Source organism: Populus trichocarpa, chromosome 15 (assembly GCF_000002775.5).
Source record: "Populus trichocarpa isolate Nisqually-1 chromosome 15, P.trichocarpa_v4.1, whole genome shotgun sequence".
NCBI classification, from domain to species: domain Eukaryota; kingdom Viridiplantae; phylum Streptophyta; class Magnoliopsida; order Malpighiales; family Salicaceae; genus Populus; species Populus trichocarpa.
In genome coordinates this window covers 15,037,309-15,061,638 of record NC_037299.2, presented here as the reverse complement: position 1 = coordinate 15,061,638, position 24,330 = coordinate 15,037,309, and the positions used below count along the sequence as shown (strand labels likewise).

The following is a 24,330-nucleotide window of genomic DNA, read 5'->3' as shown; positions in this document are numbered from 1 at the left end:
TGTTGTCTGGTGACACGAGTGGGAGTAACCAGTCTAACGGATGCCTGAAACCGCACGACGGACGCCACCGTTTTTATCATTAAATCAAATGTCATTTAGATTTTATTTTCCAGAAAGTAATCAGTCTAGGATTAGGCCAAGTATTTAGCACACCAAAAGTAAAAAAATACAGGAGCACTTGCTTAATTATTGCAAACAATTACAGCATATGAAGCTGTAGAAACTAAGATATTTTTATTTTTCTACTCCATCCTAATGAATTATGAAACAACAACCATGGCAGATTTAATCCTTGACCTTGAATCCAGAGTAGTACTTCTTGAAGGCTCTAGGGATATAAACAGGCAACAAGAAGCCGAAAAGATTGAAGCACCAAAAGGCCAGGTTAGCCACAGCAAGAGCTCTACCAATATGGAGCCTCCAAGTAGATCCTCCATAATCCTGTTCCGCCTTTGAGATCTCATCCCTCAACCAATCCACAAGTGTGAAAATCCTCCTTGAATTATAAAACACAGGCACGAAAACACGAATTGGGATCGAAAACCTGTCAGAAGATGCCACTCCTTCCATGAAAACCTGAGCTGCTAGGAGAAAAACATGCGGCGCTGCTGCCTTGATCCCTTCTTTATCTCCCTCGAAAATGCCTTCAAAGATGTATGCTATGGGGAGAAAGAGTCCAATAATAGCACCCACAAACACGTATAGGCGAAGAATCTTGTTTTTCGGATCGAAAACTACAGAGTCTCTAGGAGGGTTGGTGGTCGGGAATGCAACTTTGGAGAAAAAGTACAAGTAAATGATGGAGAAGACAACAAATGCAAAGTCTTCAGGGCTTACCATCCCACTCGCAGCAAAGACAGTCATAACAGCAAGAACATTTAGTTGACGAAAGCTCAAGAAACCAGCTTTCTTTGAAGTGGTAGTGCTTTTAGGGTTTTTCAAGGAAGCAAGGTCTTCTTGGAGCTTCTGTTCTTGTTCTCTTTCGTTTGGAAGGCTTATGTCATTACATGTTGGACCAACACCACCTGACATTTTGTTCTAGTTTTGGCTAATTTGCAATTTTGTGTACAGTATTGAGAGAGGAAAAGAAATGGAGAGTTGAATCAGAGGAGTGAAATTTAAGAGGAGAGGATATTCGATCTAGTAAATAGATATGAGGCAAGGAGAGTGTACAAGTGGCAGTTTGTGAGGAGCTTAAGGAGGATAAGTAGAAAACGTGGCTTGTGTTGGTGTGGGAATTGTGGGTGTGGTATATTCTTGGTCAACGTGGTAGCAGTTCTTAAGGCTTCAGATTTGGGATTGTCACTGTTTGAGTTCTTGGTTCTTACCCATGCAAAAACCGAAGTTTCAGTGCTTGGCAGTGTTTTTCTTTTCTGTCGTGGTGATGCCGCTGGTGCAGCCAACGAGAAAACCCCAAAAAATAAATACAAGAGCTGTAGCTCAGCTGTGCATGATATATAGAAACTCATCAAGAATGAATACGACAGTAATTTCTTTCATGGATCCACAGACACCTTTACTACTAAAATCAAAATAAAGGGTTTGAAGCCATGGCAACTTTGATTTTAATAGAGAATGATACGAGATCGGGGGGGTAAGAGGCCCACACCCACAAAGTTCATCTCTTTTGAAAAGAAAAAAAAAAGATTTATGGAGTGATAACTTCGTGAGCAAGCACTCTCTACCTTATCAAATGTTCAATTCTTAAATCAGGTTTTGAAACGTAATGTATTTTATAAAATTTTCTAATTGAAACGAACTTGTTTCTAACCAAACCAGAAGGATTAACGTGAGATTAACCAAAAGTGAAGTGATGTATCAAAAATCACCTGAACAAGCCTACATACCAGCTAATGACCAATGGCCAAAAATGAATAAAAGCTATGTTCGCTAGTCTACATTCAGGTTCCATTTTCTGCTGAATCGATGAAAATAAGAACCCCGAACTTTGCAATGCCAAGAAAACCAAATTTATTACACAAAAATTTGGACTATTTCTCCAAAAATACCTAAGTAGAATATCCTATGACGAAGGGGAAAAAAATGGCGGAATAGCAAAAAAGGACTTTCCGGCAAAACCTGTCTTCAAATTTCTGACAGAACCATCAGTAAAACTGCAACCTCTGCTAAGAATACAGCGATGATTAAACTGTGCACCTCTGTAAAATAAAATAAAAAAACCCTTTCTCTTGTCAATCTTATATTAAGTGATGGATCTTTGTTTAGGTATATACTTTAACTTGACACCCTTATCAGGCTTTGTTTTACACTTGGCTTTAGCAGCTCCAGCAGTTGATGACTCTTGTGCCTCCACATCAACCAACTGATTTTCTGCACTGCCAATGACGTCTTGCTTTCTAATATCCAATGAATGATTTGCAGCAACTTGATAGTCTGGGGATAGAGCCAATTTCACATGTTCAGCAGCAATGGCCCGCTTCCACCCTACATGATAATATAGTCAATCAGACAAGTGTGAGAAGAGCCAAGCAACTTAAACTATGAACATATAAGAGCAGAGTGATGACATGTTATGGTCGGAAAAGGACTATAATACGTGCAACTGCAAAAAAAGTTGAACTTACTCTCTGCAAGAAAAGCCTTTGCTTCATGGCTTGAGAACTGCAAGCCTCCTCGGTTAAGATCCCCCAGTGGAGAACCATTCTCCATCCCACCAAAGCTATCATCCATGGCACATGATCTTAGAGAGCTGTTATTGAACAAGATCTGATCCTCAACCTTACCATCAATGCCATCGGGTTGGCATTTTCTATTGCCATTCTCAACTAGTATTAGACCTTTTGTTCCATTTCGACTAACAGGCCTCCAAAGCTTTACTGTTGGCCGATTCATGCCACATTGAACAGAATCAGGTCTGTTGTGCTTCTCCTGCACATTTTTCTTCTTTGAAATTTCATGCTCTACAAGGCAATCATCCTGGGCTCCATCCAAGTTGTTACTTTCATCATGGCTACAATTTCCAAGAGTGACAGATATAGAGCCAATCAGAACCTCCCCCTTCTTCTCATGCTCTGGTTCAGTTATTACTTCCTTTTTTACTCTAGCTTTAAGACACTCCCCATAATATTCTGGTTTAGGTTTTTGGCTCCACTTTCTATTGCCATTGACCATGGGCCCAGGCTTAAAATCCCTTTGAATTCCATGCTTCTCCATGGCGCCAGGTTTTGGAGCTTGAGAATTTTGACTTGCATGGAAAACATTTGACAGACTATTCCGTTGTGATCTTGAAGGAGCATGCCATCGAGTAACAACCATATGCCTATGACTATTTCCTTGTAACTTTGACCGTTCACCACCATGCACTATCTGATTTTCCAAATCAACATCTTCATCTGTTCTTGGTAGTAGTAAGGGTTCAAGAGATGAGGGGACATCATCTGGCAGGGTCTCTGAACCAAGCGTATCAGAATCAGATATAGCCAAGGGGCAAGATTGTTCAGCTTGAGGCACAGCCTCCAGAGTGTCATCAATACACTCCTTAACATCGACCTTCTCGTCTTGCCTTTGCTCCTTCGCTTTCTGTTCTTTGTGCCTCAGTTTTTTCTGCCTCTTCCTTTCCAAGAGTTCAGCCAGCCTACAAATTTAGGAATTAAAATATGTCCATGCAATTCAAGAGTCAAGTTTTTGAACCCCCACAGAACAACACACAGAAAAAGTCAAGTTTTTGGCTAAAAGGGAAATTTATACTTCTAATATATTGAAGTGGCCCTTCCAAAGGTGTCAAGAAGTAACGATGAAGAAATTGGGTGAGGTAATGTCTGAGCTATGATGGTTGAATAGCTGAATCTTAAACTTGTCCCTTAACAGTTCAATGAAAAGTCCAGTTTTCAGAATATAGGTTTGAGAGCTTAATAGAGCAGCGGATCCAAGCAAAGAAAAATCTTTATGAAACATGAGCTCTTATCATATCTGATTCTACTTTATGTGCTGTATTTTTTACACTGGTGCAGTTCAATATTCTTTTACTTGTAATAATTAATCATGTTTCCAATGTTATGCCCATGCGTAGAGTCCATGTAATTTCCATGAAGAATAAACTATGAGTAGCTCCAACCATAAATGCCAGTTTAATTGAGAATAGGTCCGCAAACTCTCAAATAATCAAAACTATAGAATGATCATTAGGAAAGATTCATTGATTCAAATGATAAAAAAGATCTAACAAGAAAGCATGAAAGATACATCTCCTCATGAGCTTTTCTCTGATTATTTTAATTCTTGCCTTCTTAATTTTTTCCTTCCTAATATCATCAATGGCTCCAATTTGGATATGATGGATTTTAATGACAATGAAAGGTAGACAAGTTCAAGAGCAAACTAAACTTGCAATAGAAGTAAGACACAAAGAAGCATCACACATTCAATGTAGAAGTGTGAACATAAGGTGCACCTTCTTTGGGCGGCTTCCTCCTCCTCCACGAGCAACTTTTGGCACCTCAAAGCTTCTGCATCCTTGTCTGCAAGCCATGCTTTAATCTGAATACAGAGAATCACAAATGGCAAGAACAAAACAGACCAGCACATTACTCAGTGCAACGGTGTTTAAGGAACAGCTTTGGTGAATGCAACACCAGAGCACTGGTATGCTTAATGATAATTGGAACTTTGGAAGTAATTGAGCCCAAACAAATGAAAGGAAAGGAAAGAAAGATACCAATTTCTGTTCCACCACAAAGCTTGTGCAAGCAACTATATTCTTTGTTTCAAGCCCAATCTTCCCAGCCCCGCCATCAAAAATATATTTTTGTATTAATACAGCTGTTCCGCACAGAAACGTTTTTTCACTTGCATCATCAAGAATACTGAATAGCCGTCCAGAAGACAAAGGACACCTGGAGGGCCTCCCTTGGACAAGATCCTATCAAGAATAAGGATACATTACATTTTTAGGATAAATAACATGGCAGATGAAAACTAAATAAAATCCAGAGGAAAAACAATGACAAGGAAAGGATGCCCCCTTACCAAAAGGGCAGAACCAGCTCTCCAACAAGATTGAGTAAGCGAAGAAATCACTGGTTTCCGAATAACTGTCGTCAATGACTTTATAATCGAAGACCCTGGAACTTCCTAGTAAGTAATTAAGGAAAAGTGGAGAAAATGCTTACAAAATGATTATAGAATGACAATGAACATTTTATTGTAAGGAAAAGGTAAAGATTCCTACTCCAGATGCTTATTAGTCAACATATAAAAATATGGGACAAATAAAGACAGTCAGCAGCTAATATCAATAATTCAACTGGAATCCAAATTCACTATCATTTCTGCTAGCTACATTAAAACATCCAACAAAACTGAAGAAACTAATCTCGACAAAGTAAAAGGGGAGAAAGGTTTTTAAATTTGTTATTGGCAGCATAAGAAATTTTCACAGAAACATTTTTGAATGACATCTTAGCATTTGATGAGCATTTTGCAACATCAAATAACTAAAATTGGGAACTAGACACCCTCTGTGTGGTATCAATCACACTAAGCATATCAAACAGACAAATGTACAGTGCATGTTTCAAACAGAATATAGCATGCTGCCAACATCAGATACACAAGCTAAACCTATTATTGAAAGCACAGATGAGGAATCTTCATAGACAATTCATGTTTAATTATTTATAAAACTGTAAAACATATCCCTTTAAACAGACAGATGAGGAACCAATAGAATACCTCCAAAGTCACATCCTTGAATGATAATATTTCCTTTGCCTCATCCTCAGAAAGCTGAAAAAATTAGAAGATTTAAAATTCTGTAAAAAGAGATGGGTTCAGCCAAAACTACCCAAGGAGGGGGAGATACTTCACCTTATCCCAAAATGCTCCTAACATGTCCCTGTTTTTGCCAGAATCCTACAAGGTGAAGTACAACATATTTCAGAGGAATTTATAGCATGTAAATTAACAAGAGAATAGTTATAAAAGAAACTATTCAATGTGAAAAATCAACATAATCAGTACTGAACATCAAGCAGACATATAACTACAAGGAACACCAGATTCTCAAGTTACAAAATGTGAAAAAAAGTTAAAGCAGCCATGCACAAACAAAAGAATGAGCATTTCTGCAAGAGAAATGAATTAAACCTTATCAAGTCTTTTTAACCTATGGTGAACACGCAAGTGTCTTCTATAGTTAATGGAAGAACAAAATTCTCGGGAACACTTGCTGCATTTTTGCATCTGCACCTTCAAAGGAGTGAGCAAAGGCCAACCTGGGTAGTCTGCAAAAACGAAAGCCAAGGAAATCAATTGCATGGCTTCAATGTCACATAAGGTCATATGCCAACCTCAACCCAAAAACCCAGCAACTGAATGAAGAGGCATTCTTTTTCACTTACAATTCATTTAGACATATTTTAGTACCTGGCTGATCGAGAGCATTGAGTAATTGGATCCACTGAACAGGCTTATCATTTGGCCTCGAAAAAGAAAGAAGAGGCTGTCTCCCAATGGCATCCCTGATGAATGTATCCAGAGAAGAATCATTCCCCTCCTCTGGTCTCATCACATCAGTAATACTGTTCACAGGTGTCACAACTGGCATTTATATGTGCACACAGCTACACTAAAAGGGCTAAAACCAAACCACCTAACAGTCCACTGGAAGCCACTGCACAAAAAAAAAAGAACTGATTCGAAATTCTCAATTTACCAAAATGAAAAGGAAAGTGATCTCAAAATCAGAAAAAAAAAGGAAGGAAAAACAATAATCATATTTCCATTTCAATAACATTAACAGCAAACTTTCCATAGAAACACATAAAGATTAAAAAATTTTCAAACTGCAAGAGACTATTCAACTCTAGAACAGAAATACATAAAGGATTGCTCCAAAACAAGCAAGATCAACATATATTCAGTACCAGATCACCATAAAAATTATAAAAACAAAAGGACAGCATGGAAAATTCAAAACAGGATGCCTTGTATCTGCATTTTGACGATAACCCACCATTCAGAATTCAGGTTTTTAACAGCTAAACGGTATAACAGAAATTAAACACACAAAAAAGGCCTTTTTCCCTTAAAAAAAACTGCGTGCTTTATGTGATCTGAGATGGGTTGTTGATGGTGACGTACCCAGTAAAAGAGAGACGGATAGAGATCAGAGAGATTTGGATTCGGCGGGATAGAGAACAGGAAAGTTGATGGAGATGATGATCGACCAATAACACAAAAAAATCAAAGAGGAAAAAAAAGTGAGAGAGAGTTTCCAGGGAGAGAAATGTAAGTGAGAAAACCCAACTCTTATACGTGTATATATATATATATGAGGCAAAAATGGAACCCTTTTCTTTCCAAGTAAGCACTCCAGCAAAACACCTTTAAATTCATTAAAGAATTCATACAGGATTAATAATGTATATTTTAGGTCCTATATGTTTATTACTTTTTCACCTATGCTCCTATAATCTAACTTCTTTCAATTTCATCCTTATTGTTTCTACAAGTCTCAATCGTATGTTTTAAGGTACATAATATAGGTTTATAAATATTCTAGCCACACTTGTGTCAAGTCAAAGTTTAAGGTATTTTCATGAATGAAATTAGTTCATATGGGGATTGCGGCAATTCCTGAAACTTTGATTGTAGAAATAGAGCGTTGATAAATTATAAGGACGACAATGAAGTTTACCCATTAACGAACGACATGACCGTGACTTGGGAAACTTTCGAACTCACGTGGGGTCTAGAGAAAATGAGAATTGAATGAGATCATCCACGTGATGGAGGAGCCCAATGGACCCTTCAATTATGTAAAACATTGGGCCTCGATGATGATGGGTTTAACATTGGATTTTGGCAAAGTTATAAAAACCCGGTCCAAGCCCATCATGGATTGGACAGATTATTTGTGTTTCAAGATTTATTTTTCTTTAAAAAAAATTAAAATAACATCATTTTAATAATAAAAAATTATAATCAAAACAATAAATCGATAATCAACAATATAAATAAACAAAAAACATTATTAACAACAACTAAAAAAGACTAGAAAAAGTGATGGATGAATGTAGATCAAGATATTTAATATCGCAAAATGAGACATTTATTCATTTGTGCCAACCAAATTTGTTTATGAAAATAAATAAAATATAATAGAAATATAAACATACATGAAACTGAGTGAATAAAAAAAATTATGCAAGTTCGAATATATCATAAATATTATTTCAAAATAATAATTTTTTTTATAAAATAAAGCTCATCAACATAAAATAAAAATAAAGCATTCAAAAATTAAATACAAAACAAAACATTTTTTTCAAAAAAAATGAATCTCTAATTGTACCAGCTCTTAAAACTCATGACCCGTGTCACTAGATTAGCAGGATGAAAAATAAAAATAAAAGCTACAAAACTCAATCCGTAACAAATCAAACATCAAATGATGAAACTGGGAAAAACATATATACCACAAAAAATATAATTAAAAGAATGAGGGCATAAAAAATCTGAGAATCAAAATAAAAAAATAAATTAAAGTGCGTCAAAAAAATTAACATTAGAGTGATAAATTGAAAAGAACAAAACTTTAATAAAAAGAAAAGGAAATCAAAATAATGAGGGCTAAATTGAAATAAAATAAAATAATAACTTTGATTGAATGATGAAATTAAAAACAACAAAACTTTTAAAAAAGAGTCGGGAAGAAAATTAGAATTCAAATGAAGAAGGACCGAATCGGAAACAATAACCAATGACAAATTTTGATTCAATGATGAAATTAATAACATCAAAAACTTTCCCAAAAGGCCAAGGACTAAAATAAACAATAAAAAACCTAAGGACTAAATTAAGAAACGAAACGAAAAAGAAGATAGGTGTGTGCGGCGGTTTTGCTGGGAAAGAGTGAAAAGCAAGAAGGAAAAGAAAAAGAAACAACCACCACTGAAAAACCATTCATCAATCACCACGACGTGTCACACCATGAGAAAGAGGACGAGACGACACTTCTAATGACATGATGGAACAATATGTTTGGCCAATGAGATACATCGCATGCACCACTATAAGATCGCGGACACATCTCATGCACCAAAAAACCTAGCGTGAAAAGATAAAATCACCCTTAAACTCTTTTCTTACTTTTCCTCAAATGTAAAGGTAGAAAGGTCCTTCAATAATCTTGCAAATATATAAAGGCATAAACTCCTTTGCCCCAACAATTCAATTTTTTTTTAATCGCGGAGGCAAATAAATAATTATATTATTTTGAGAAAATTGAAAAGACAAAAGTAACCTTAGCAATACTTAATGACCAATTAGTGTTTTTGAAAAGATAAAATTGCTCTTAGATAATCAAAATTCTTTTCAAATGACAAAATCATTACTGCACCGTTATAATTCATAATATAATGTCTTTACATCTATAATGATTGATACAATAAAAGAATAATGTCATCTATAAGTGCGACAAGTATCGAGCTATTAAACTTTTAACAAACATTTAAAATGGAATTAGTCTATACAAAAGAAAAAATAAAAAATTACGGTAGTCTTTTCTAAGATTTAATTCTATAATATAAGTTTAGATGGACTAAACCTCTAAAAATAGATTCAATAATTTTATATTAAGAAAATGAATATCTTTGAAAAGCTATGAATAAAAACTGATGATCTTTATTATTATTATTATTTAATTTTAACTAAATTTAGAGGAACTCTATTGTCTGAACTAGATAAACTTAGATTATGTAATTTTGTATCATACTGCAATTACGTTGTATCCTTTCAATATATACCATTAGTAACCTAAACAAACAAGTCTTTAGCATTATATTTTTTTTTATAAATTGAATTAAGTTATTTTGGAATTTTTTACCCGAAAAGAAATTATAAATATTATTAAAGTTTAACTTATATTGTTATTTTCTTTTCTCAAAAATGTTGTTTTGAGTTATTTTTATTAAACATAAATCTAGCTTAAAAGTCACTTTAATTTATTATAATCCAAAGTTATTTATAAAAATAAATCTTGAATTATGATTCAAATAAAAATTCCAACTTTAGTTTCTAATTGATTCAGAATCCAAAACCGAAATGATGAACTGGGTTTAGTAGTCTCATCTCATCTCCGGTGACCATTAAGATTTTAAAGGCTCAGCCCAACCAGCCGAAGCAAGGATGGTATTGGTATTTGGTAGCTTCATCTTGCCCGCCAAAACCCATCATACTCAAACTGTCATCCTACGACTACTACCACCACCTGACCTTCTTGCCTTCCTTTGACTGTTAGGTTTTCAAGTTTCCTCTAACCAAACTTTCTTTTCTTCTTCCTCATCAACACACAGATATATCCAATCAATGGACCATGGAAACCACCTCACAAAACCCTCCTCAGCCCTACATCAATGACCTTGCTGATTCCCCAACCAATGCCAACATCATTATCTCTGACCACCATGATCTCCTCTCTCAGCTTCAATCTCTCCAACACTCTTTTGATACCATTCAAGGAAAATCCTCCTTGATGGAGGAAAACCTACTCCTCCTCCAGCAACAAAGAGATGATGCGCTCGATAACAACTCCCAGCTCAAATTAGCTATCCAAAAAGTTTCCCACGAGAGAGACTCTCTTCGTGACCAAGTTAGAGAACTCGAGGCCTCTTTCAAGGAAAAAGAAGATGGGTTTGTTAAAAGGATTGATGAGGCATATCTGACAATGGAAAAACTAGAAAAAGAAATGGAATTTCTTAGAGAGAGGAATGACAAGCTGGAGCTTGAGATAAAAGAGGCTAGGGACAAGAATGGGTTCTTGTTGAAGATCAATATGGATTTAGTAAGGCCTGTGAAGGAATCTCTGGTGAAATTAACAGAGTGTGTACATGATGGAAATTTAATTGAGAGATCTGATACTGAAGAGAACAGGGAAGAATTGGATCTAGATGATGAATTGAGGTCGGTTTGGGAGGAATTCAAGGCAATTACAAGGCTGGCAAGTGAGGCGGAATCAAAAGTAAATGAGTTCAACGAGATGAAGAAGAAGGAAATAAGGGAATTGGAGAGTAGTGTGGTGAGTTTGACAGAGGAGAATCGAGACATCAATAGCTTGTTAAGGGTTGCTTTGGTGGAGAAGGAGGCTGTGGAGAGGAGTTTGAATAAGATAAAAGGGAACAACGAGCAGAAGAGGGTGGCTTTGTTGCAGTTTGCAGAACGCGGGTTGCAGAGAGTAGGATTTGGTTTCATGATGGGAAGTGGGAGTAATGAACAATCCATGGAAAGTTCAGGAGCTGGTAGCAATACCACTAATGCTTCTGCTGCTGCAAGTACTAAATCAGATGGCAGTGAATGTGAAGAGGAGGTTGTTAGTCTGGTATGTCTGATTACATTATTTGCAAAGATAAATTTTAGATTAGTCTTGTATGTTCACATGGATCCATCTCATTTGTAATGGAAAATATGGCAGCTTTTAGCAAAAAATTGTGTCCAGTTTTCTGGTAGTGGGAATGCTAGATATCCTGTGCTGTGTCCATTATTAACATACGTAGAAGGAAACACCCTTACACAGTCTGACACTGCACATGTCGTTTTCAGGCCTCAACTATGGAGAGAATAATGAAGAATTTACGGCTCGAAAACAGTCAACTAAGGAGATCTCTGGAAGAATCTAGGTATTTTAGTTTCTAACTGCTATGCCCGCGTATTTCTTTGCATATAAATGTGACTGCACATTAAGTTTTATTCTGAACAGAGTAAGAAAACGAGAGGAAGATCTAAATGGTGTGAAACTTGGGTGGAGACAAGAGAAGCCACAGGACTGCATATTTCTTAGACCACCGAATGCTTCCTGTGAAAAAAAAGATGCTTGGTTTTGCTTGCTTGCTTGTGATTACTAATTGGTTTTTACATGTCAGGTCAGATGCTGAGCGATTACAAAGCCTTGTGCAAAAACAAGATAAAGAAATTGCAGAGAACATACTGTACATAAAAGAGTTGGAAGATAGAGAGAGGGTGCAAGCTCAAAATGTAATCATTGGTTTGATTGAGATTGCATGCATTCATAAAGCAAGCTCCTTTCCTTGCTGACTTCAATTCTTATGTTCTTTTTTATTTTCACGGCAAAGGTTGAGGAACTCCTGACAGAAATAAAAGAAACTGAGGCAGAGGTTGTGAGATGGAGAGAAGCTTGCGAGCTGGAAGTGGAAGCTGCGAAAAAAGCAATCGAAGAACGCGAAAAATTGGTAAACAAAATCACTTCCACATTGCCTGGTTGGGGGGGGGGGGGGAGATGGGATTGAGGGACCAATGTTGTGTTTACTTGAACAAGCTGCTCTTGAATTCCAATGCTGAATTCCATTTTGTTTTCAAGGCAAATGCTAAAATTGTTGGTGTCATCAGGTTGTTATCTTGAAACAAGAACTGGAGAAAACAAAGGCTAATTTAGAGATATCAAATGGCAAGTTAAAGCTGAAAGATGAACTAGCAGTTGCTGCAATGGCTGCCCAGGCAGCAGCAGAGAGGTCTCTGCAGCTAGCTGATAGCAGGGCCGCAGGACTTCGTCAGCGAATTGAGGAGCTAACAAGGCAAGTAGAAGAAGCAGAGAGCAAAGAGCGGAGATGCAATAAGGTCAGGCATATATGTTGGCCATGGCGGGCCATCAAAGCGGCCACAGCTAGCACTGCAAATAATAGAGTTCAGAATGCGAGACGACGAATGCTGCCAGAAATGCAAGCCTTGCTTCATCACAATGTCTGACAGACATTTTCGTGAGCCTGATAAGTGTTATACCAGCTGCCTGGTGACCCTAGGAAATTGTGTTCTATTACATCCCTCCACTCTCCTTCTTCTCATGCTTTCTTGTATCCAAAGAATTTTCATTTTTTCCTCTTTCCTTCAAGGCCTCTCTGTTACTTGTCATCCCTAATTGTCATGTCCCTCCATTTTTTAAACAGAAACACAATCTATCTTGTACCACTCAAGTAAATAAACCTGTTCTTCAAATTTTTATCTCATTTCAAGTGTGTCACTTTCAACATTAAATTTGAAAAAACAATACAGTACTAGATTAAAATTCAAAACGATGAATAATAATGCATGCCAAATTTATATATATATAGTAACCACTTTACAATCAATTCTAATTAAGTTTCAAAGCAACTTTCGGTTGCCCAAAGTAAATTATCTTCCAAACCAACATATTAATCATAGCTGCCATGCTAATCAAAGAGTCCCCCAACTTCCTTTTTAAGCCATCCTTTTACCTGCACTTCAAACAAAATATTAATAATAAACATAAATTGCATTTGGTTTTTTAGTGAACGTATTTGACAGACAGATTTTGAAAAGTCGATATGAAGACAGTTCTATAGGAATTAAAGAGAAAACCTGCTTGGCTGAGAGTCCGATGTCTTTCAAATCATCAAGCTGTTGACCAATAATGATTCTTGACAATCATTAACTAAATTACAAATGAAATAAAAAGACAATAACACCATGTAAAAAGCTTTTCCAAAAATGCTTACATTCTTAAATGGCTCTGGACAATCTTCTCGAAGTTCAAGGATGGAAGTAGCTCTCTTTTCTCCAATACCCTGCATGAAGCATCACTCTAATTCATATCACATGCCAGCAATAAGACAGCACACATTGATATTTACAAAATTAGAAACGCTAATCACCTTCAATTTCCTCAATTCTTCCCTGTTAACAAAGAAGAAAAGTACCAAGTTTAGTTTGTCAAGTGAAGATAGAAAACAGTAATACACAGGTATTAATGTTGCATAATCAACTATGAATAATTACTATAAAATCTCAGTTATGGTAGCTGCGAGTGTTATGTCACAATAAAGAAACAGCTTGGCAGCTTTCACAATATGTATATATTGTGAAATTTCTATCAAAATAGAAGTCAGATTATAGTATAAGTACCTAAACAGAAGCAAACAAGAATTAAAAGTAGTACAAGAAACATAATCAAAATTGACAGAGTGTACTTACTTGTCAGCTGTGTTCAACAATCTAAGATAATCTTGAACAAGTGAGTTCTACAACAGAACAAAAGGTTGATGTTAGCAATTGCAGATAAGCATTTGAAAAGAGGAGATAAAGGAAAGAGAATGTAGATTTAACCTTCATCCCAGTGCTGCGGGCGTTGAATTTTTCCCATGGACTACAAAAGCTTGTAATTTCCCTATTTGTTACTCTCATACTTGAACTGGGAGTTGTTGGTTCCCCGATATCAGTTGAAGTTTGATTGTGAAATGCATCATTTTTTAGTGTTATATCCATGCACGATGGGGTTGAGGAACATAGTAACTTCAAACTGTTTGATAGTTCTTGCAATTGTGCGCTAATGGGTGGCGATCCACCTTGATTGACAATTGAACTGTTGTTTTCCTTGTCTATTTTTTTACCTGGTAAAATAAGAAGATTACACAAGAGAACGGCATTATTGTCTATTAAATCATTAGTATCGCATATTTTATTCTATACCTTCATTGAACATAGATAACTCTCCAGTGTAAAGCACAGTTTTGTTTTGGTCCTCGTCAGCCTGCATGAGTAGATCATAACATACATGAAAGATCTATTACTATTAACTAGGGAGTTTTAAAAAGCATCTAGATCACAAACAAGGAACCATAAACAATTGTGGTTTTTTCCATGTCTAAGGCTCATCAAGTAAGTAGCTGATTACCTTATCAAGTACGGTAATTTCACAAGTACTGGAAATAGCTAGTGGAGAAGCTTCCTGAGAAAGAATTGGAATTATATTTGTATTTTTCTAAACATTATAAACAACAAAGATTAGGGCTCATCAAGTAAGTAGATAATTACCTTATCAAGTATTGTAGCTTCACAAGTAACAGAAACTGCTGCTACAGGAGAAACTTCCTGAGAAGGTATTGAAACTTTTAGATTTGTATTTTTTCTAAACAACATTAACTGTAAGACTAACAGTTAATTTTACAGCAAAGATTAGGGCTCATCAAATAAGTAGCTAATTACCTTATCAATTATTGTAGTTTCACAAGTACTAGAAACTGCTGCTACAGGAGAAACTTCCTGAGAAGGTACTGAAACTTTAGATTTGTATTTTTTTATAAACAACATTAACTGTAAAATTAACAGCAGCAAAGATTAAGGTTCATCAAGTAAGTAGCTATTTACCTTATCAAGTATTGTAGTTTCACAAGTACTAGAAATTGCTGCTACAGGAGAAACATCCTGAGAAGGTAATGAAACTTTTAGATCTGTATTTTTTCTAAACAACATTAACTGTAAAATTTTAATGTTCATGGCATGTACCCACCACAGAAACAGAGTTTGAATCCTCATGAGTGAACAATGATACACCTTCCTGTATCAGATATTAATCGCTCAGACATTTGCAAGATATTATAATCTAAAAGAGACGTGAAGATAACTAAAAGCAGTTGAGGGAAAACATTACTACTTCCAAAGATGATGCTTCTTTGGCAACATTTGAAGTGAGCTGGTCCTGTACAAAATGAAGCTTTATCAGCAAATGTCATGAAAATACCAAATGCATTCTTTTGATAGATAATAACAGGGAAAATCTAGATAAACTATACCGCTTCATGCATAACAGATTCAACTGTTGGAACATTGTTTGAGGAACTTGGCTGCACAGTAATCTAGAGAGGTTTATCATAAGTCAGAACCGTATTTAATTTCTTGTATAACAGATCATTCATTCATTTTAGCTATACACAAGTGCTCCAGGGATGTAAATTTACTTCCCCTCATACAAACACTTTTTCAAACAAAGTCTCACATCCTAATACACGAACTCAGAAGATTATTCTATTCTAGGTAAAGCTAGAAATACCCTACAGAGTCCTGCACTGACTATTGAAACATTGTTTATTTCTAATATAACATAGCCATTCATTTTAGCTTTACAACAACAGCACAAGGAAATGTATGTCTTCTTCCCATGGCATAAACACTTTTCAAAAACAAACTCCCACGACCTAATACATGAACTACATAGATTAGCCTAGGTGTTTTCTTTCAATTACCTAAAGATTTTACTTGTATGTATGATTTTGTTTTGTTTCCTTTATCATTGTTTCTTCTTCTTTTTCATGAAGCAGTAAGAAAACTGTTTGGTGGATACCAGGAACAAAGTAGTAAGAAACCAAGTACCTTCTGAGATATCAAATCACTTGACTCATCAAACAGTTTCCTTCAAGTAGAAAAAAAATTCAATTGGAAACGGTTGGAGAACAAAATGCCTTGTAATTTCATTTGACAAGGTATGATAGAAAATACCTAGCTTTCAGTGTGGAAGTTGAACAGTGTGCTTTTTTTCCAGAAATGTGCCCTCGAGACACAATTTGTTTCTTCACAGATGTGGAAACACTACCAAGCATCCGGCTATTATGTGAAGAAGGCACCATTGGTCTTGCTGAGCTGTTGGCTTTCTTTGTGGAGTCTGTGATAGCCCAACTACTTCCTTGACAAGAACGAGATGCTAATTTCACCATGTAAATAGATTCTTGGCAAAAAGATGGGTTCTGCATTCAGGGGTGAGAAATAGAACAATTGAAAAAAAAAACTGACTTAAAAAACTCTTATGAAATTGAACAAGCCAAAACTCACTAAGCAAGTGACCATCAAAATTCTGCCAGCCCCTCCTAGTGAATCTTGCAACATGGTAGTGATCTTACTTTCCCGGTATGGCACATGAGTTTCATTAGCTTTCAAAGAGTAAACAACATTATGAATGGCATGAATGGACTTATTAATATTCCTTGTACTCTCAACCAAATTATGTCCATCAATACTCTTCCTTCTAGCATCCTGATAACCTAACAAACACAACAACAATGACGAAGATGACAACCAAGGATTTAGACTCTAACAAAAAAACCAAATGAAAAAATGAAAATGTATACAAAAAGAGTTTGGTTTTAACCTGCCAAGTCAACAAAATTCAATTTGCTGACAGAAACGTCCAACTTTTCTCCACCATGAGACGATACATATACTATCAACCCTTTATGACTTCTCTTGGGAAGTTCAGTCACTGCTTTCTGAATCGATTTACGTGGATTAGTCCCACCACCATAGAAATTGTGAAATTGAGACACGGATGTCACCGAAACCTGAAACAAAAGACATCGAAAACAAATAAAACAACAATTCAATTGCAACACAGAAACCATCATCAATAGTATCTCTGACCAAAATCAAACCATAAATATTTTATAAACATTATCACACCTGAGAAAGTCCTTTTAATTGTGTTTTTCCATGAGCATCCTTCAATACAAAAACTTGTTGTCGATTGGGATCCAACAAGTCTTTGACATGATGATCTTGATCAACCTCATAAAAGGAAACGGCAATGGACTTCCCGTTATCCGCAGCCAATCGAAGCATTTCATCCACAGCCAACACTGTCAGACCCGGTTCATCATCCGTACCCTTGAAAAAAATCAAACAACACCTCTCACTCTCACATGTCAGCAAATAAATAAAAAATTGATGATAATAATAAAAAAAATGAGGAAAAGGACCTGAAAGAGGTAGGATTTTCCAGTGCCCCTTGCTCCACAAGCAATAATCGTGGCATTACGGCCATCAAAAACTTCATTAATAAAAGGCTTAACTTCTCTTTCAAAAACCAAATCATTTTTCTCGTTTTGTTCGTAGCAATAATCCACCACATAAGCCTCCTTCCTACCACCACCACCACTACAACAGCAACAGCAATAACAGAAAATCAATTAAAAAAAACATGAATACCTAATCTAGAGTTTTCCATCCAACCTAAACAGCCAAATAGAGCACAAATGCTACTAACCTAACACAAAAATTAATTAGAAAAAGATAAAATAATTAATAACCTGGTAGCAACTGGTCGGTCTCCAAGAGAAAAAGTGAGAGAGTGAGAAAAAATGCCGTCACGTATGTTATTGTGAACGGAAATCCAAGAAGTTGAAAGACCGTCAAGATGTGAGGAACCTCTGATTTTGGCAATGACGCGAACCTTGGGGTTGAGGTTTTGCTTTCTTGGTACGCCACTCATCTTTACTCTTCTTCTTCTTCTGCTTCTGCTTCTGCTTCTTCTTCTTCTTTACCTGGTTGATTGAGAGAGAGAGAGAGAGAGAGAGAGAGAGTGTTTGAATTCGTAGATAGAGATATAGAGAGAGAGATTGAAATGGATGATATTTTGTAGTAATTAATTTGATGATAATAAAAAAGGAAAGAAGGAAAGAGAGACGTCGAAAGAAGGAAGGGCTCTGCTGTTTCTTTTCTGTTTTTTTTTTTCAAATTTTGATTTTTCTTTCACTGCCGCTCCTCCCCTCCCCTCCCCTCCCCTCCCCTAGAAAGAAAGAGCCGTACGTAGTGCACAATTCAATTTGATTAAACGCTGCGTTTTGTATCCCTATATTGAACTTCTTTTCTAAAGATGTTAAATGCCACGTGTTATTCCTTCTCTCTGTTTTTATCTTTTTCTTTTTTCCAAGGAAAAGAACAGAGAGAGAGGGAAGGGAGGATTGGAAGGAAGAAGTTTATTGCCGTGTGAAGAAGGTGATATCACCGCGTGAAGTGGAGGCGTTGAACAAAGTAAAGGGGGTTGACTCGAGTGTCACTCACAGATTGAGGCCTTCAAGTCTTCTTCTTCTCTCAACAACCCTCCTCCTCCTACTTCATCTCTGGAATCCCAAACAAAGTCAGCTTGAGCAATTTCAGATCTTTCTGGTTTAAAAGGAGAAGCTTCTTCTTGGATTTTCACGGTGACCCTCTTGCTCCATGCCTCCATTTTCTTTTAAATGCATTTTGGGCATATCTTCTAAAATCTTGGAATTTCTTTGCTGGCTATCAGTCTGTGCAATGATGAATGTAAGAACCGGCATCTCATGCAGGCCATTTAAATTTTAAACAGCCACTGCCCATCCACAGCAGAGTTATACAATTCATTGCAGAGTCAGATAGGTCATAACTTACGAGGTCCACGAGACGATACGAGCTCCATTGAGTTTTGGAGACTGGAGAACTCTTCACTGTAGAGACAATATATATGTGGAGTTTCTTGATTGAATAATCAATGATTCTACTATATATATATTTTTTTAAATCCTTTTCAAAACTGCTGAAGATTTATCAGCAGAAACTACAAAATATTAGCTTCAAGTTAATGAACAAGAAAGGTTCGAACTTGCCTTTCAGCATGCATTACAACTCTTCCTGCATGTCCCGTAGTAATCAGGGGAACCAACCATATATACAGGGTTCTTTTGGCATTCTATGAGAGCAGCTCAGCTCGAACAATTTTCATCCGTGGTTGCTGCATTGTAAAATCTTTGCCCCTTTTCTGGCGTACCAGTAGCTAAAAATCTCTTAAACTATAGAATTTTTTTAGTACAAATGAAATCAGATTCATTACTATTTACACAATTTTAGTCTTTGGAAAACCATTATTGTCTTACAATAATTAATACCTAATCAGAAGTGCATCCGTGGTTGCCGCCAATAACATCATCTTAGCATTAACTATTTATATTTTTCACCTATAATCTTTTGAATAATGGATTAATGTCTTTTTTTTCAAACATATCCCCTCTCTTTTTCATTTTTTTTTCAAGTTGAAAATAATGATCAATCATCCCTTTTTGATTTCTTGAGAACCATGTGACCAGATTCATCTTTGTCAAAAAGGCGTTCAATCAATTCATCCCAGTTCTCTCTTGTCTTCGAAGAGCCAAAAGAAGATTCCCCACTCCATCTGTGCGAATCCGCCATCTCATTGAAAGTTCCATACTTGGAAGATGAATAGGCATGGGGAACTGGGAGCGTAACAGCTCTTTGTAGCGCAGCCCTGTACTCCTCTCTATGTTCTCGGGCCAAAGTCTCCTGTCGTTCCATCCTTTGCTTTGCTGGGATCTCCATGATATCATCTTTCTCTACCATTACCTGAGTGACCAAGGAGAGCAGGATGCCAAAGTCAAGATGAAAGCAATTTCTTTAAAGCAAACTTTAAGGAAACTTGAGCACATGGTGCGGCTGAAACTCATCTAAATAACAACAAGAAAATACCCATACCAACTCGCATCCCTTATCTCAAGCTATCAATGATTTGCACTCAGGAAAATGACATGACCAAGATATCGTGCCTTCTAAGTTCTAGCCAAATCAGCTAAATTGCATTAAAAACCCATATAGTTTTTGTCAGCACTTGAGTGAATTCAAAAGATCATAAAAAAAACCCGTTGTGCAACTTCAAATGATTGAACCTCGTTCATTTCAGTTTGATTTCTGTAGATTTACATATCACTGAACTTACAACATATGGACATGCAGATCAAGTTACCGAAGATAGGCTATTGAAGTCCAAGCATTCATCCCCTCACCCTCACAACAAACTTGCAGAGGAGAAAAGTGTATACTAGATAGTCCAGGATTTTGGCATCTTGTTTCTGACTAACAAAAGTTTGCCACTTTCAGACCAGCAAATAGACCCTCTCAACAACCAACATGCAAGCAAAATAAAACAACAACAACAACAACTATTGCCTTGAAAACTTGGCATGAACCAGAAAAGGATAAGTTTAATACCAAGAAATTGAAAACTTACATCCATAGCCCTCTGGGCTTCTCTTTCTATCCAAATGATTGAATGATCAGAAGTAGCATTACAAGAAAAAACTATATGCTCAAAACGCCCATCTACTGGCACTGCTGTCCTCACAACTGGGGGGAATCTTCCCAATCTGCAACCATTGTCAAAAACTCAAAGCTGTTCTCCAGCCAAAAGTGACTAGAATATCTACTGGATCTAAAAACGGGTCAATGCAACAAAGCACATGGACACTGCACACGATGTAAGTAATACCTGTAAGTCTTTCTTTCAACAATGTGATAGAGGCGACCAGGTGCATACAGTCTCCTTGGGTCTTTGATCACTTTCTCATCCAGTAAACATGTATCCCTCATGCACCTCAAACATAGTAGGCAGGGCAAACTGTTGAAGAAAAAGAAAACTAGCAGAATCAGTGAGTTGGAATAATATTGGATATTACACGATTAAAAATAAGAAAAAAGGAAAGGGGAAGTTTCATAGTCTTTAGACTATCAAATAATCAATGCCATCAACTAACTACATTCTTAGATAACAATTGCCTTTTGCTAATACAAGTTCAAGCACTTAGTTCTACAAGCCTCCCTTTTGTTAACCTTCCATTAGTTAATTCAGTCCTGTGGAACCACAATCAAACATTACAGAGGAAATAGAGAGCATTGCAAGTGTTTGGTGCAAATATGGTCTAGCTTTTCAAGAAGATTAGCAAAAACTTTAATGAAACAAAATGTAATTGAAAAACATGATCTGTACCAGAAAAGATACTTGAAAATGTCTTCCAAAGGCGTGGCTATCCGCGGTAAGAAATCATCCTGGTTCAGTGAAATAATTCACGACATTTAGCAACTTCATCAGTGGTTCTTCAGATAAAATACCCTTGACAAACAGAGGCAAGTATATCCATGAGTACCAATGCTCTCCAAACAGTAACTCATAGATAGACTTCAAGTTTTTAACGCAAAAAAAAAGTTACGTGAATGAGTGAATGAAATATTTTCAACCCCTTCATTGCAATAAAACTCAAGTCATTTCGCAGCAGCAGTTCATGGCCTTGCCACCTATTAAATATTTTATTCTCTTACCAAAAACAAGGAAATAAAAGCTTCAAATCAAGGGGCACCAATACTGGGGTTTCCCTGTGAATAACATTTTTCATATTGATCAAATATGAAATAAGAAGAAGCTATAGCAAAGAGAACATTTTCATAGAAAGAAAGGTGCACTGTAAAATCACAGATTGATAATGAAGGGTATTGGCAATGCAAAAGGAGAACAAATTTTGTTAAGGTTTCTTTAGATGCATATCTTCAGATTGTTTTCCATGTATATGAAATGGATAAAAACTTGCCTGAAGCACTACAGAATTGATAACATCTGCATATCTGACAGCCAAATTAAGTGACATACATCTTGCAGGTGCAACCGCGTAGCATCTGATCCTCCTTCTGTCAATGTTTCCCAATTTATCACGATGTAGCACTACCAATAGTGTCAGCATTGCTGCTACACCAGACCCTAGAGAATGACCTGTAAAAGTCAGTGTGTAATTCGGATACTTCTCCACTAATTCCTTCAAAATGTCACCCTCCACATCCAAAAACCAACCAGCAGCCTTCAATAGCCCATTGTGGACGTACCCACCATCAATTTTCCTTTTCCCTAGCTTATTATCCAAAAGTACAGCATAGTCACTCTCCTTTGAAAACTTAAGGCCCTTAATGGCTAGAACTATATCAGCATGGTCATGATCAAGATACAGTATATATGGTGGCGCCCTTCCATGATTATCTTCATAAGTTCTTCTTAGGATTAACCAATCTGGGTTTATTCCGTACCCTCCAGGAGGTTCCCAGAGAGGGTGTTGAGGATCATCTTCATAAACAGCTAGTATATAGCGGCAAAGGCGAGGAACCGGCTCAAATTCTTCAGCAGTTGCAAGACCCCAAGTTTCACTGTCCTGACCTGCAGTGTGGAGACATCGTTTCCACGCCCAGCGAGCACAAGCTAGACAACACACACCCTCATGCAGAGGTCCGCCACATAAGATTGACATTGGTGCCTAGAGTCTAATCACACTAACATAGATCAAGAGGCGTGGATTTAGCAGGATATTGCCGAAAAGAACATCGGGAAATAATATCAGGTAGATGGATGGTTCGAAATGTGCCTCACTGCAAGATGAGAGAATTCAATTGAGCACCAGTTTGAGTACTTTAAGACACGTGTTAGATATTAGAAATCGATTCTAAACGTGAGGAGAGATTTCAAAGAGAATTGAAAATGCTGAATTTTCCATTCCTAGATAATGTGGTACGGCTATAAACAAAGTAAGATGAGTGGCAGAAAGACCAAGTCCACATGACATCCAAAATGTTATGAGCAGTAGAAACAGAATCACACAGCAGAAGCTTCCTTCCAATAACAAAATGGCACAGTATTTCAATTGTCAAATCAAATAAGAATAGAGTGGCAGCAATGGAAATTCTAGAACGCAATACAAATAACGAGAGAAACTTGATCAGTGAAGAATATGTACAGGAGTGGAAACACCACTCGCCATGAAACTTTACAATTTAATGGAGAGCCCAGAAGATGACTATTTGAAAAAAAAAAATGATCTGGGTCTCCATTACTAAGGTTCGAGGTCAAAGCTTTTGATACTCGTAAAATTAAAATGAAGAGAAAACACGACAAAAGTAAGAGATACCCTTGAGCAGAATTAGTTGAGCAGGTGAAAGATGAAAACTTTACAGGGCAACATCCATGGAAAACACAGAAAAGATTCCATTCCATCCATCCATCCAAATAATTTGAAGCATGCGCTTTCTTACACTGCCAAGAAGAGGACAGCTTTCTTCTTCTTCTTCTTCTTCTTCTTCTTCTTCTTCTTCTTCTTCTTCTTCTTCTTCTTCTTGGTGAGAGAGATTGAAATGTATAATTCTGTAGACTTGTTGGTGGTAATGGTATTGCTGAGTTGTATTAATTGGAATTGAAAAGGAAAAAGAAACAGAAAAGACATAAAATTTGAAGTGTTGCTGCCAAGTTGCAACTACAAGTCAAAGGGAGATTAGAGTTGTTCAAACTGCAAAGGGCTTAATAATTTCTACTCCTTCATATATATATATATAAGAATGGGAGGACAGGACATGGACATCACTGTCGTTCTTTTGATCGGCAATGATTCATGAATGGAAAGGGTTAATTGGCCAGGACTACAAGACTAGTCTCTTTCTTTTTCCCTTTTATTAACGGTAACTGCATGAATCCATAACAGAAAAAATGGGTTCGTGTATCCAAATCTCGTTAATCTCCTCTTATACAAGCAGATGAGGGGGAGAATGGAGTTCTGTTCTCATTGGAGTTTGAGTGGAGTTAGAAGCCAAGGATTCTTCATCAACAAAGATACGTACTCTTTTTACAATTTAATATTTAAAAGCTAATAAGTATAAACAGTTTAGGGCTGTGTTTCATTCTGGAAAATGATTCGGCAAACCTTTTTATATTTATTTGTTATTAAAAAAATTAATTAATAAAGAAAATAATTTTCTGGTTAATGAAAAATACTTTCCAATCAAAAAAATTTGGTTTAGTTTCTAGAAAAGTGTTTTCCTTTTATTTTGGATGGAAAACACTTTCCGAAAATTATAAAAAATTTAGAAATATCATAATATTTGCTGATTATATCAAATTTGATCCTCAAACTTTTGATTGCTATATATATATTTTATTTTAAATATTTATTTTTTAATTTC

General features: G+C 36.4%; 5 protein-coding genes across 17 annotated transcripts; 1 reads left to right on the top strand and 4 right to left on the bottom strand.

Annotated features, from left to right (window-relative positions):
* Positions 1-159: 159 nt before the first annotated feature.
* LOC18105897 (uncharacterized) lies at positions 160-7,277 on the bottom strand. 3 transcript variants are annotated; one of them, XM_024585903.2, is made up of 10 exons: positions 7,102-7,277; positions 6,385-6,650; positions 6,106-6,242; positions 5,827-5,871; positions 5,692-5,745; positions 4,987-5,091; positions 4,676-4,879; positions 4,412-4,497; positions 2,586-3,595; positions 160-2,445 (listed from the first exon to the last, which is right to left on the bottom strand). In XM_024585903.2, exons 2-10 carry the CDS (start codon positions 6,563-6,565, stop codon positions 2,204-2,206), a joined length of 2,064 nt encoding a protein of 687 aa, XP_024441671.1. In that variant the 5' UTR covers positions 6,566-6,650; positions 7,102-7,277; the 3' UTR covers positions 160-2,203. The 3 variants fall into 3 exon arrangements, with proteins under 3 accessions (XP_024441671.1, XP_052303553.1, XP_006374614.2); XM_052447593.1 differs by having other exon boundaries at positions 6,385-6,539; XM_006374552.3 differs by having other exon boundaries at positions 6,385-6,631; positions 7,102-7,276.
* LOC7454521 (uncharacterized) lies at positions 286-1,032 on the bottom strand. Its single transcript, XM_002321890.4, has one exon. The coding sequence runs from the start codon at positions 1,030-1,032 to the stop codon at positions 286-288; it is 747 nt and encodes a 248-aa protein (XP_002321926.1).
* Positions 7,278-10,234: 2,957 nt separating the features above from the next.
* Positions 10,235-12,977, top strand: LOC7454520 (uncharacterized protein At3g49055). The gene is made up of 5 exons (XM_024586504.2): positions 10,235-11,338; positions 11,560-11,636; positions 11,880-11,991; positions 12,090-12,206; positions 12,364-12,977. Exons 1-5 carry the CDS (start codon positions 10,337-10,339, stop codon positions 12,718-12,720), a joined length of 1,665 nt encoding a protein of 554 aa, XP_024442272.1. The 5' UTR covers positions 10,235-10,336; the 3' UTR covers positions 12,721-12,977.
* A 69-nt stretch (positions 12,978-13,046) lies between these two features.
* LOC7454519 (kinesin-like protein KIN-10C) lies at positions 13,047-18,274 on the bottom strand. 9 transcript variants are annotated; one of them, XM_052447468.1, is made up of 21 exons: positions 17,844-18,271; positions 17,514-17,691; positions 17,218-17,421; positions 16,910-17,099; positions 16,594-16,802; positions 16,264-16,508; positions 16,138-16,177; positions 15,561-15,623; positions 15,419-15,466; positions 15,278-15,325; positions 15,136-15,192; positions 14,974-15,030; positions 14,803-14,859; positions 14,663-14,716; positions 14,458-14,518; positions 14,095-14,378; positions 13,963-14,009; positions 13,644-13,665; positions 13,488-13,556; positions 13,351-13,389; positions 13,047-13,231 (listed from the first exon to the last, which is right to left on the bottom strand). In XM_052447468.1, the coding sequence occupies exons 1-21, from the start codon at positions 18,023-18,025 to the stop codon at positions 13,223-13,225; spliced, it is 2,163 nt and encodes a 720-aa protein (XP_052303428.1). In that variant the 5' UTR covers positions 18,026-18,271; the 3' UTR covers positions 13,047-13,222. The 9 variants fall into 9 exon arrangements, with proteins under 9 accessions (XP_052303428.1, XP_052303427.1, XP_024442266.1 ...); XM_052447467.1 differs by having other exon boundaries at positions 13,047-13,226; positions 15,422-15,466; positions 17,844-18,270; XM_024586498.2 differs by having other exon boundaries at positions 13,047-13,226; positions 17,844-18,269.
* Positions 18,275-19,566: 1,292 nt separating this feature from the next.
* Positions 19,567-23,926, bottom strand: LOC7474055 (uncharacterized). 3 transcript variants are annotated; one of them, XM_024586505.2, is made up of 6 exons: positions 23,286-23,926; positions 21,927-22,749; positions 21,332-21,390; positions 20,834-20,962; positions 20,576-20,711; positions 19,567-19,914 (listed from the first exon to the last, which is right to left on the bottom strand). In XM_024586505.2, exons 2-6 carry the CDS (start codon positions 22,629-22,631, stop codon positions 19,600-19,602), a joined length of 1,344 nt encoding a protein of 447 aa, XP_024442273.1. In that variant the 5' UTR covers positions 22,632-22,749; positions 23,286-23,926; the 3' UTR covers positions 19,567-19,599. The 3 variants fall into 3 exon arrangements, with proteins under 3 accessions (XP_024442273.1, XP_024442274.1, XP_052303435.1); XM_024586506.2 differs by having other exon boundaries at positions 23,330-23,926; XM_052447475.1 differs by having other exon boundaries at positions 23,410-23,926.
* Between the last annotated feature and the right edge of the window lie 404 nt (positions 23,927-24,330).

What these genes read in the sequence shown, in the direction of transcription:
- LOC7454521 (XM_002321890.4), bottom strand. Translation starts at nt 1,032, where the DNA reads ATGTCAGGTGGTGTTGGTCCAACATGTAATGACATAAGCCTTCCAAAC.
- LOC7474055 (XM_024586505.2), bottom strand. Translation starts at nt 22,631, where the DNA reads ATGTCAATCTTATGTGGCGGACCTCTGCATGAGGGTGTGTGTTGTCTA. An exon ending in ATTTTCAAGTATCTTTTCTG is followed by an intron (nt 20,963 to 21,331) that starts GTACAGATCATG and finishes TTTCTTCAACAG; the next exon opens with TTTGCCCTGCCTACTATGTT. An exon ending in AAGCCCAGAGGGCTATGGAT is followed by an intron (nt 19,915 to 20,575) that starts GTAAGTTTTCAA and finishes TTGGTCACTCAG; the next exon opens with GTAATGGTAGAGAAAGATGA.
- LOC7454519 (XM_024586498.2), bottom strand. Translation starts at nt 18,025, where the DNA reads ATGAGTGGCGTACCAAGAAAGCAAAACCTCAACCCCAAGGTTCGCGTC. An exon ending in GACCGACCAGTTGCTACCAG is followed by an intron (nt 17,692 to 17,843) that starts GTTATTAATTAT and finishes TTGCTGTTGTAG; the next exon opens with TGGTGGTGGTGGTAGGAAGG. An exon ending in AATCTGTTATGCATGAAGCG is followed by an intron (nt 15,467 to 15,560) that starts GTATAGTTTATC and finishes CATTTTGTACAG; the next exon opens with GACCAGCTCACTTCAAATGT.
- LOC18105897 (XM_024585903.2), bottom strand. Translation starts at nt 6,565, where the DNA reads ATGCCAGTTGTGACACCTGTGAACAGTATTACTGATGTGATGAGACCA. An exon ending in TCAAGGATGTGACTTTGGAG is followed by an intron (nt 5,092 to 5,691) that starts GTATTCTATTGG and finishes ATTACTTACTAG; the next exon opens with GAAGTTCCAGGGTCTTCGAT. An exon ending in GAGCTGGTTCTGCCCTTTTG is followed by an intron (nt 4,880 to 4,986) that starts GTAAGGGGGCAT and finishes TATTCTTGATAG; the next exon opens with GATCTTGTCCAAGGGAGGCC.
- LOC7454520 (XM_024586504.2), top strand. Translation starts at nt 10,337, where the DNA reads ATGGAAACCACCTCACAAAACCCTCCTCAGCCCTACATCAATGACCTT. An exon ending in AAGAGGAGGTTGTTAGTCTG is followed by an intron (nt 11,339 to 11,559) that starts GTATGTCTGATT and finishes TGTCGTTTTCAG; the next exon opens with GCCTCAACTATGGAGAGAAT. An exon ending in TCGAAGAACGCGAAAAATTG is followed by an intron (nt 12,207 to 12,363) that starts GTAAACAAAATC and finishes TGGTGTCATCAG; the next exon opens with GTTGTTATCTTGAAACAAGA.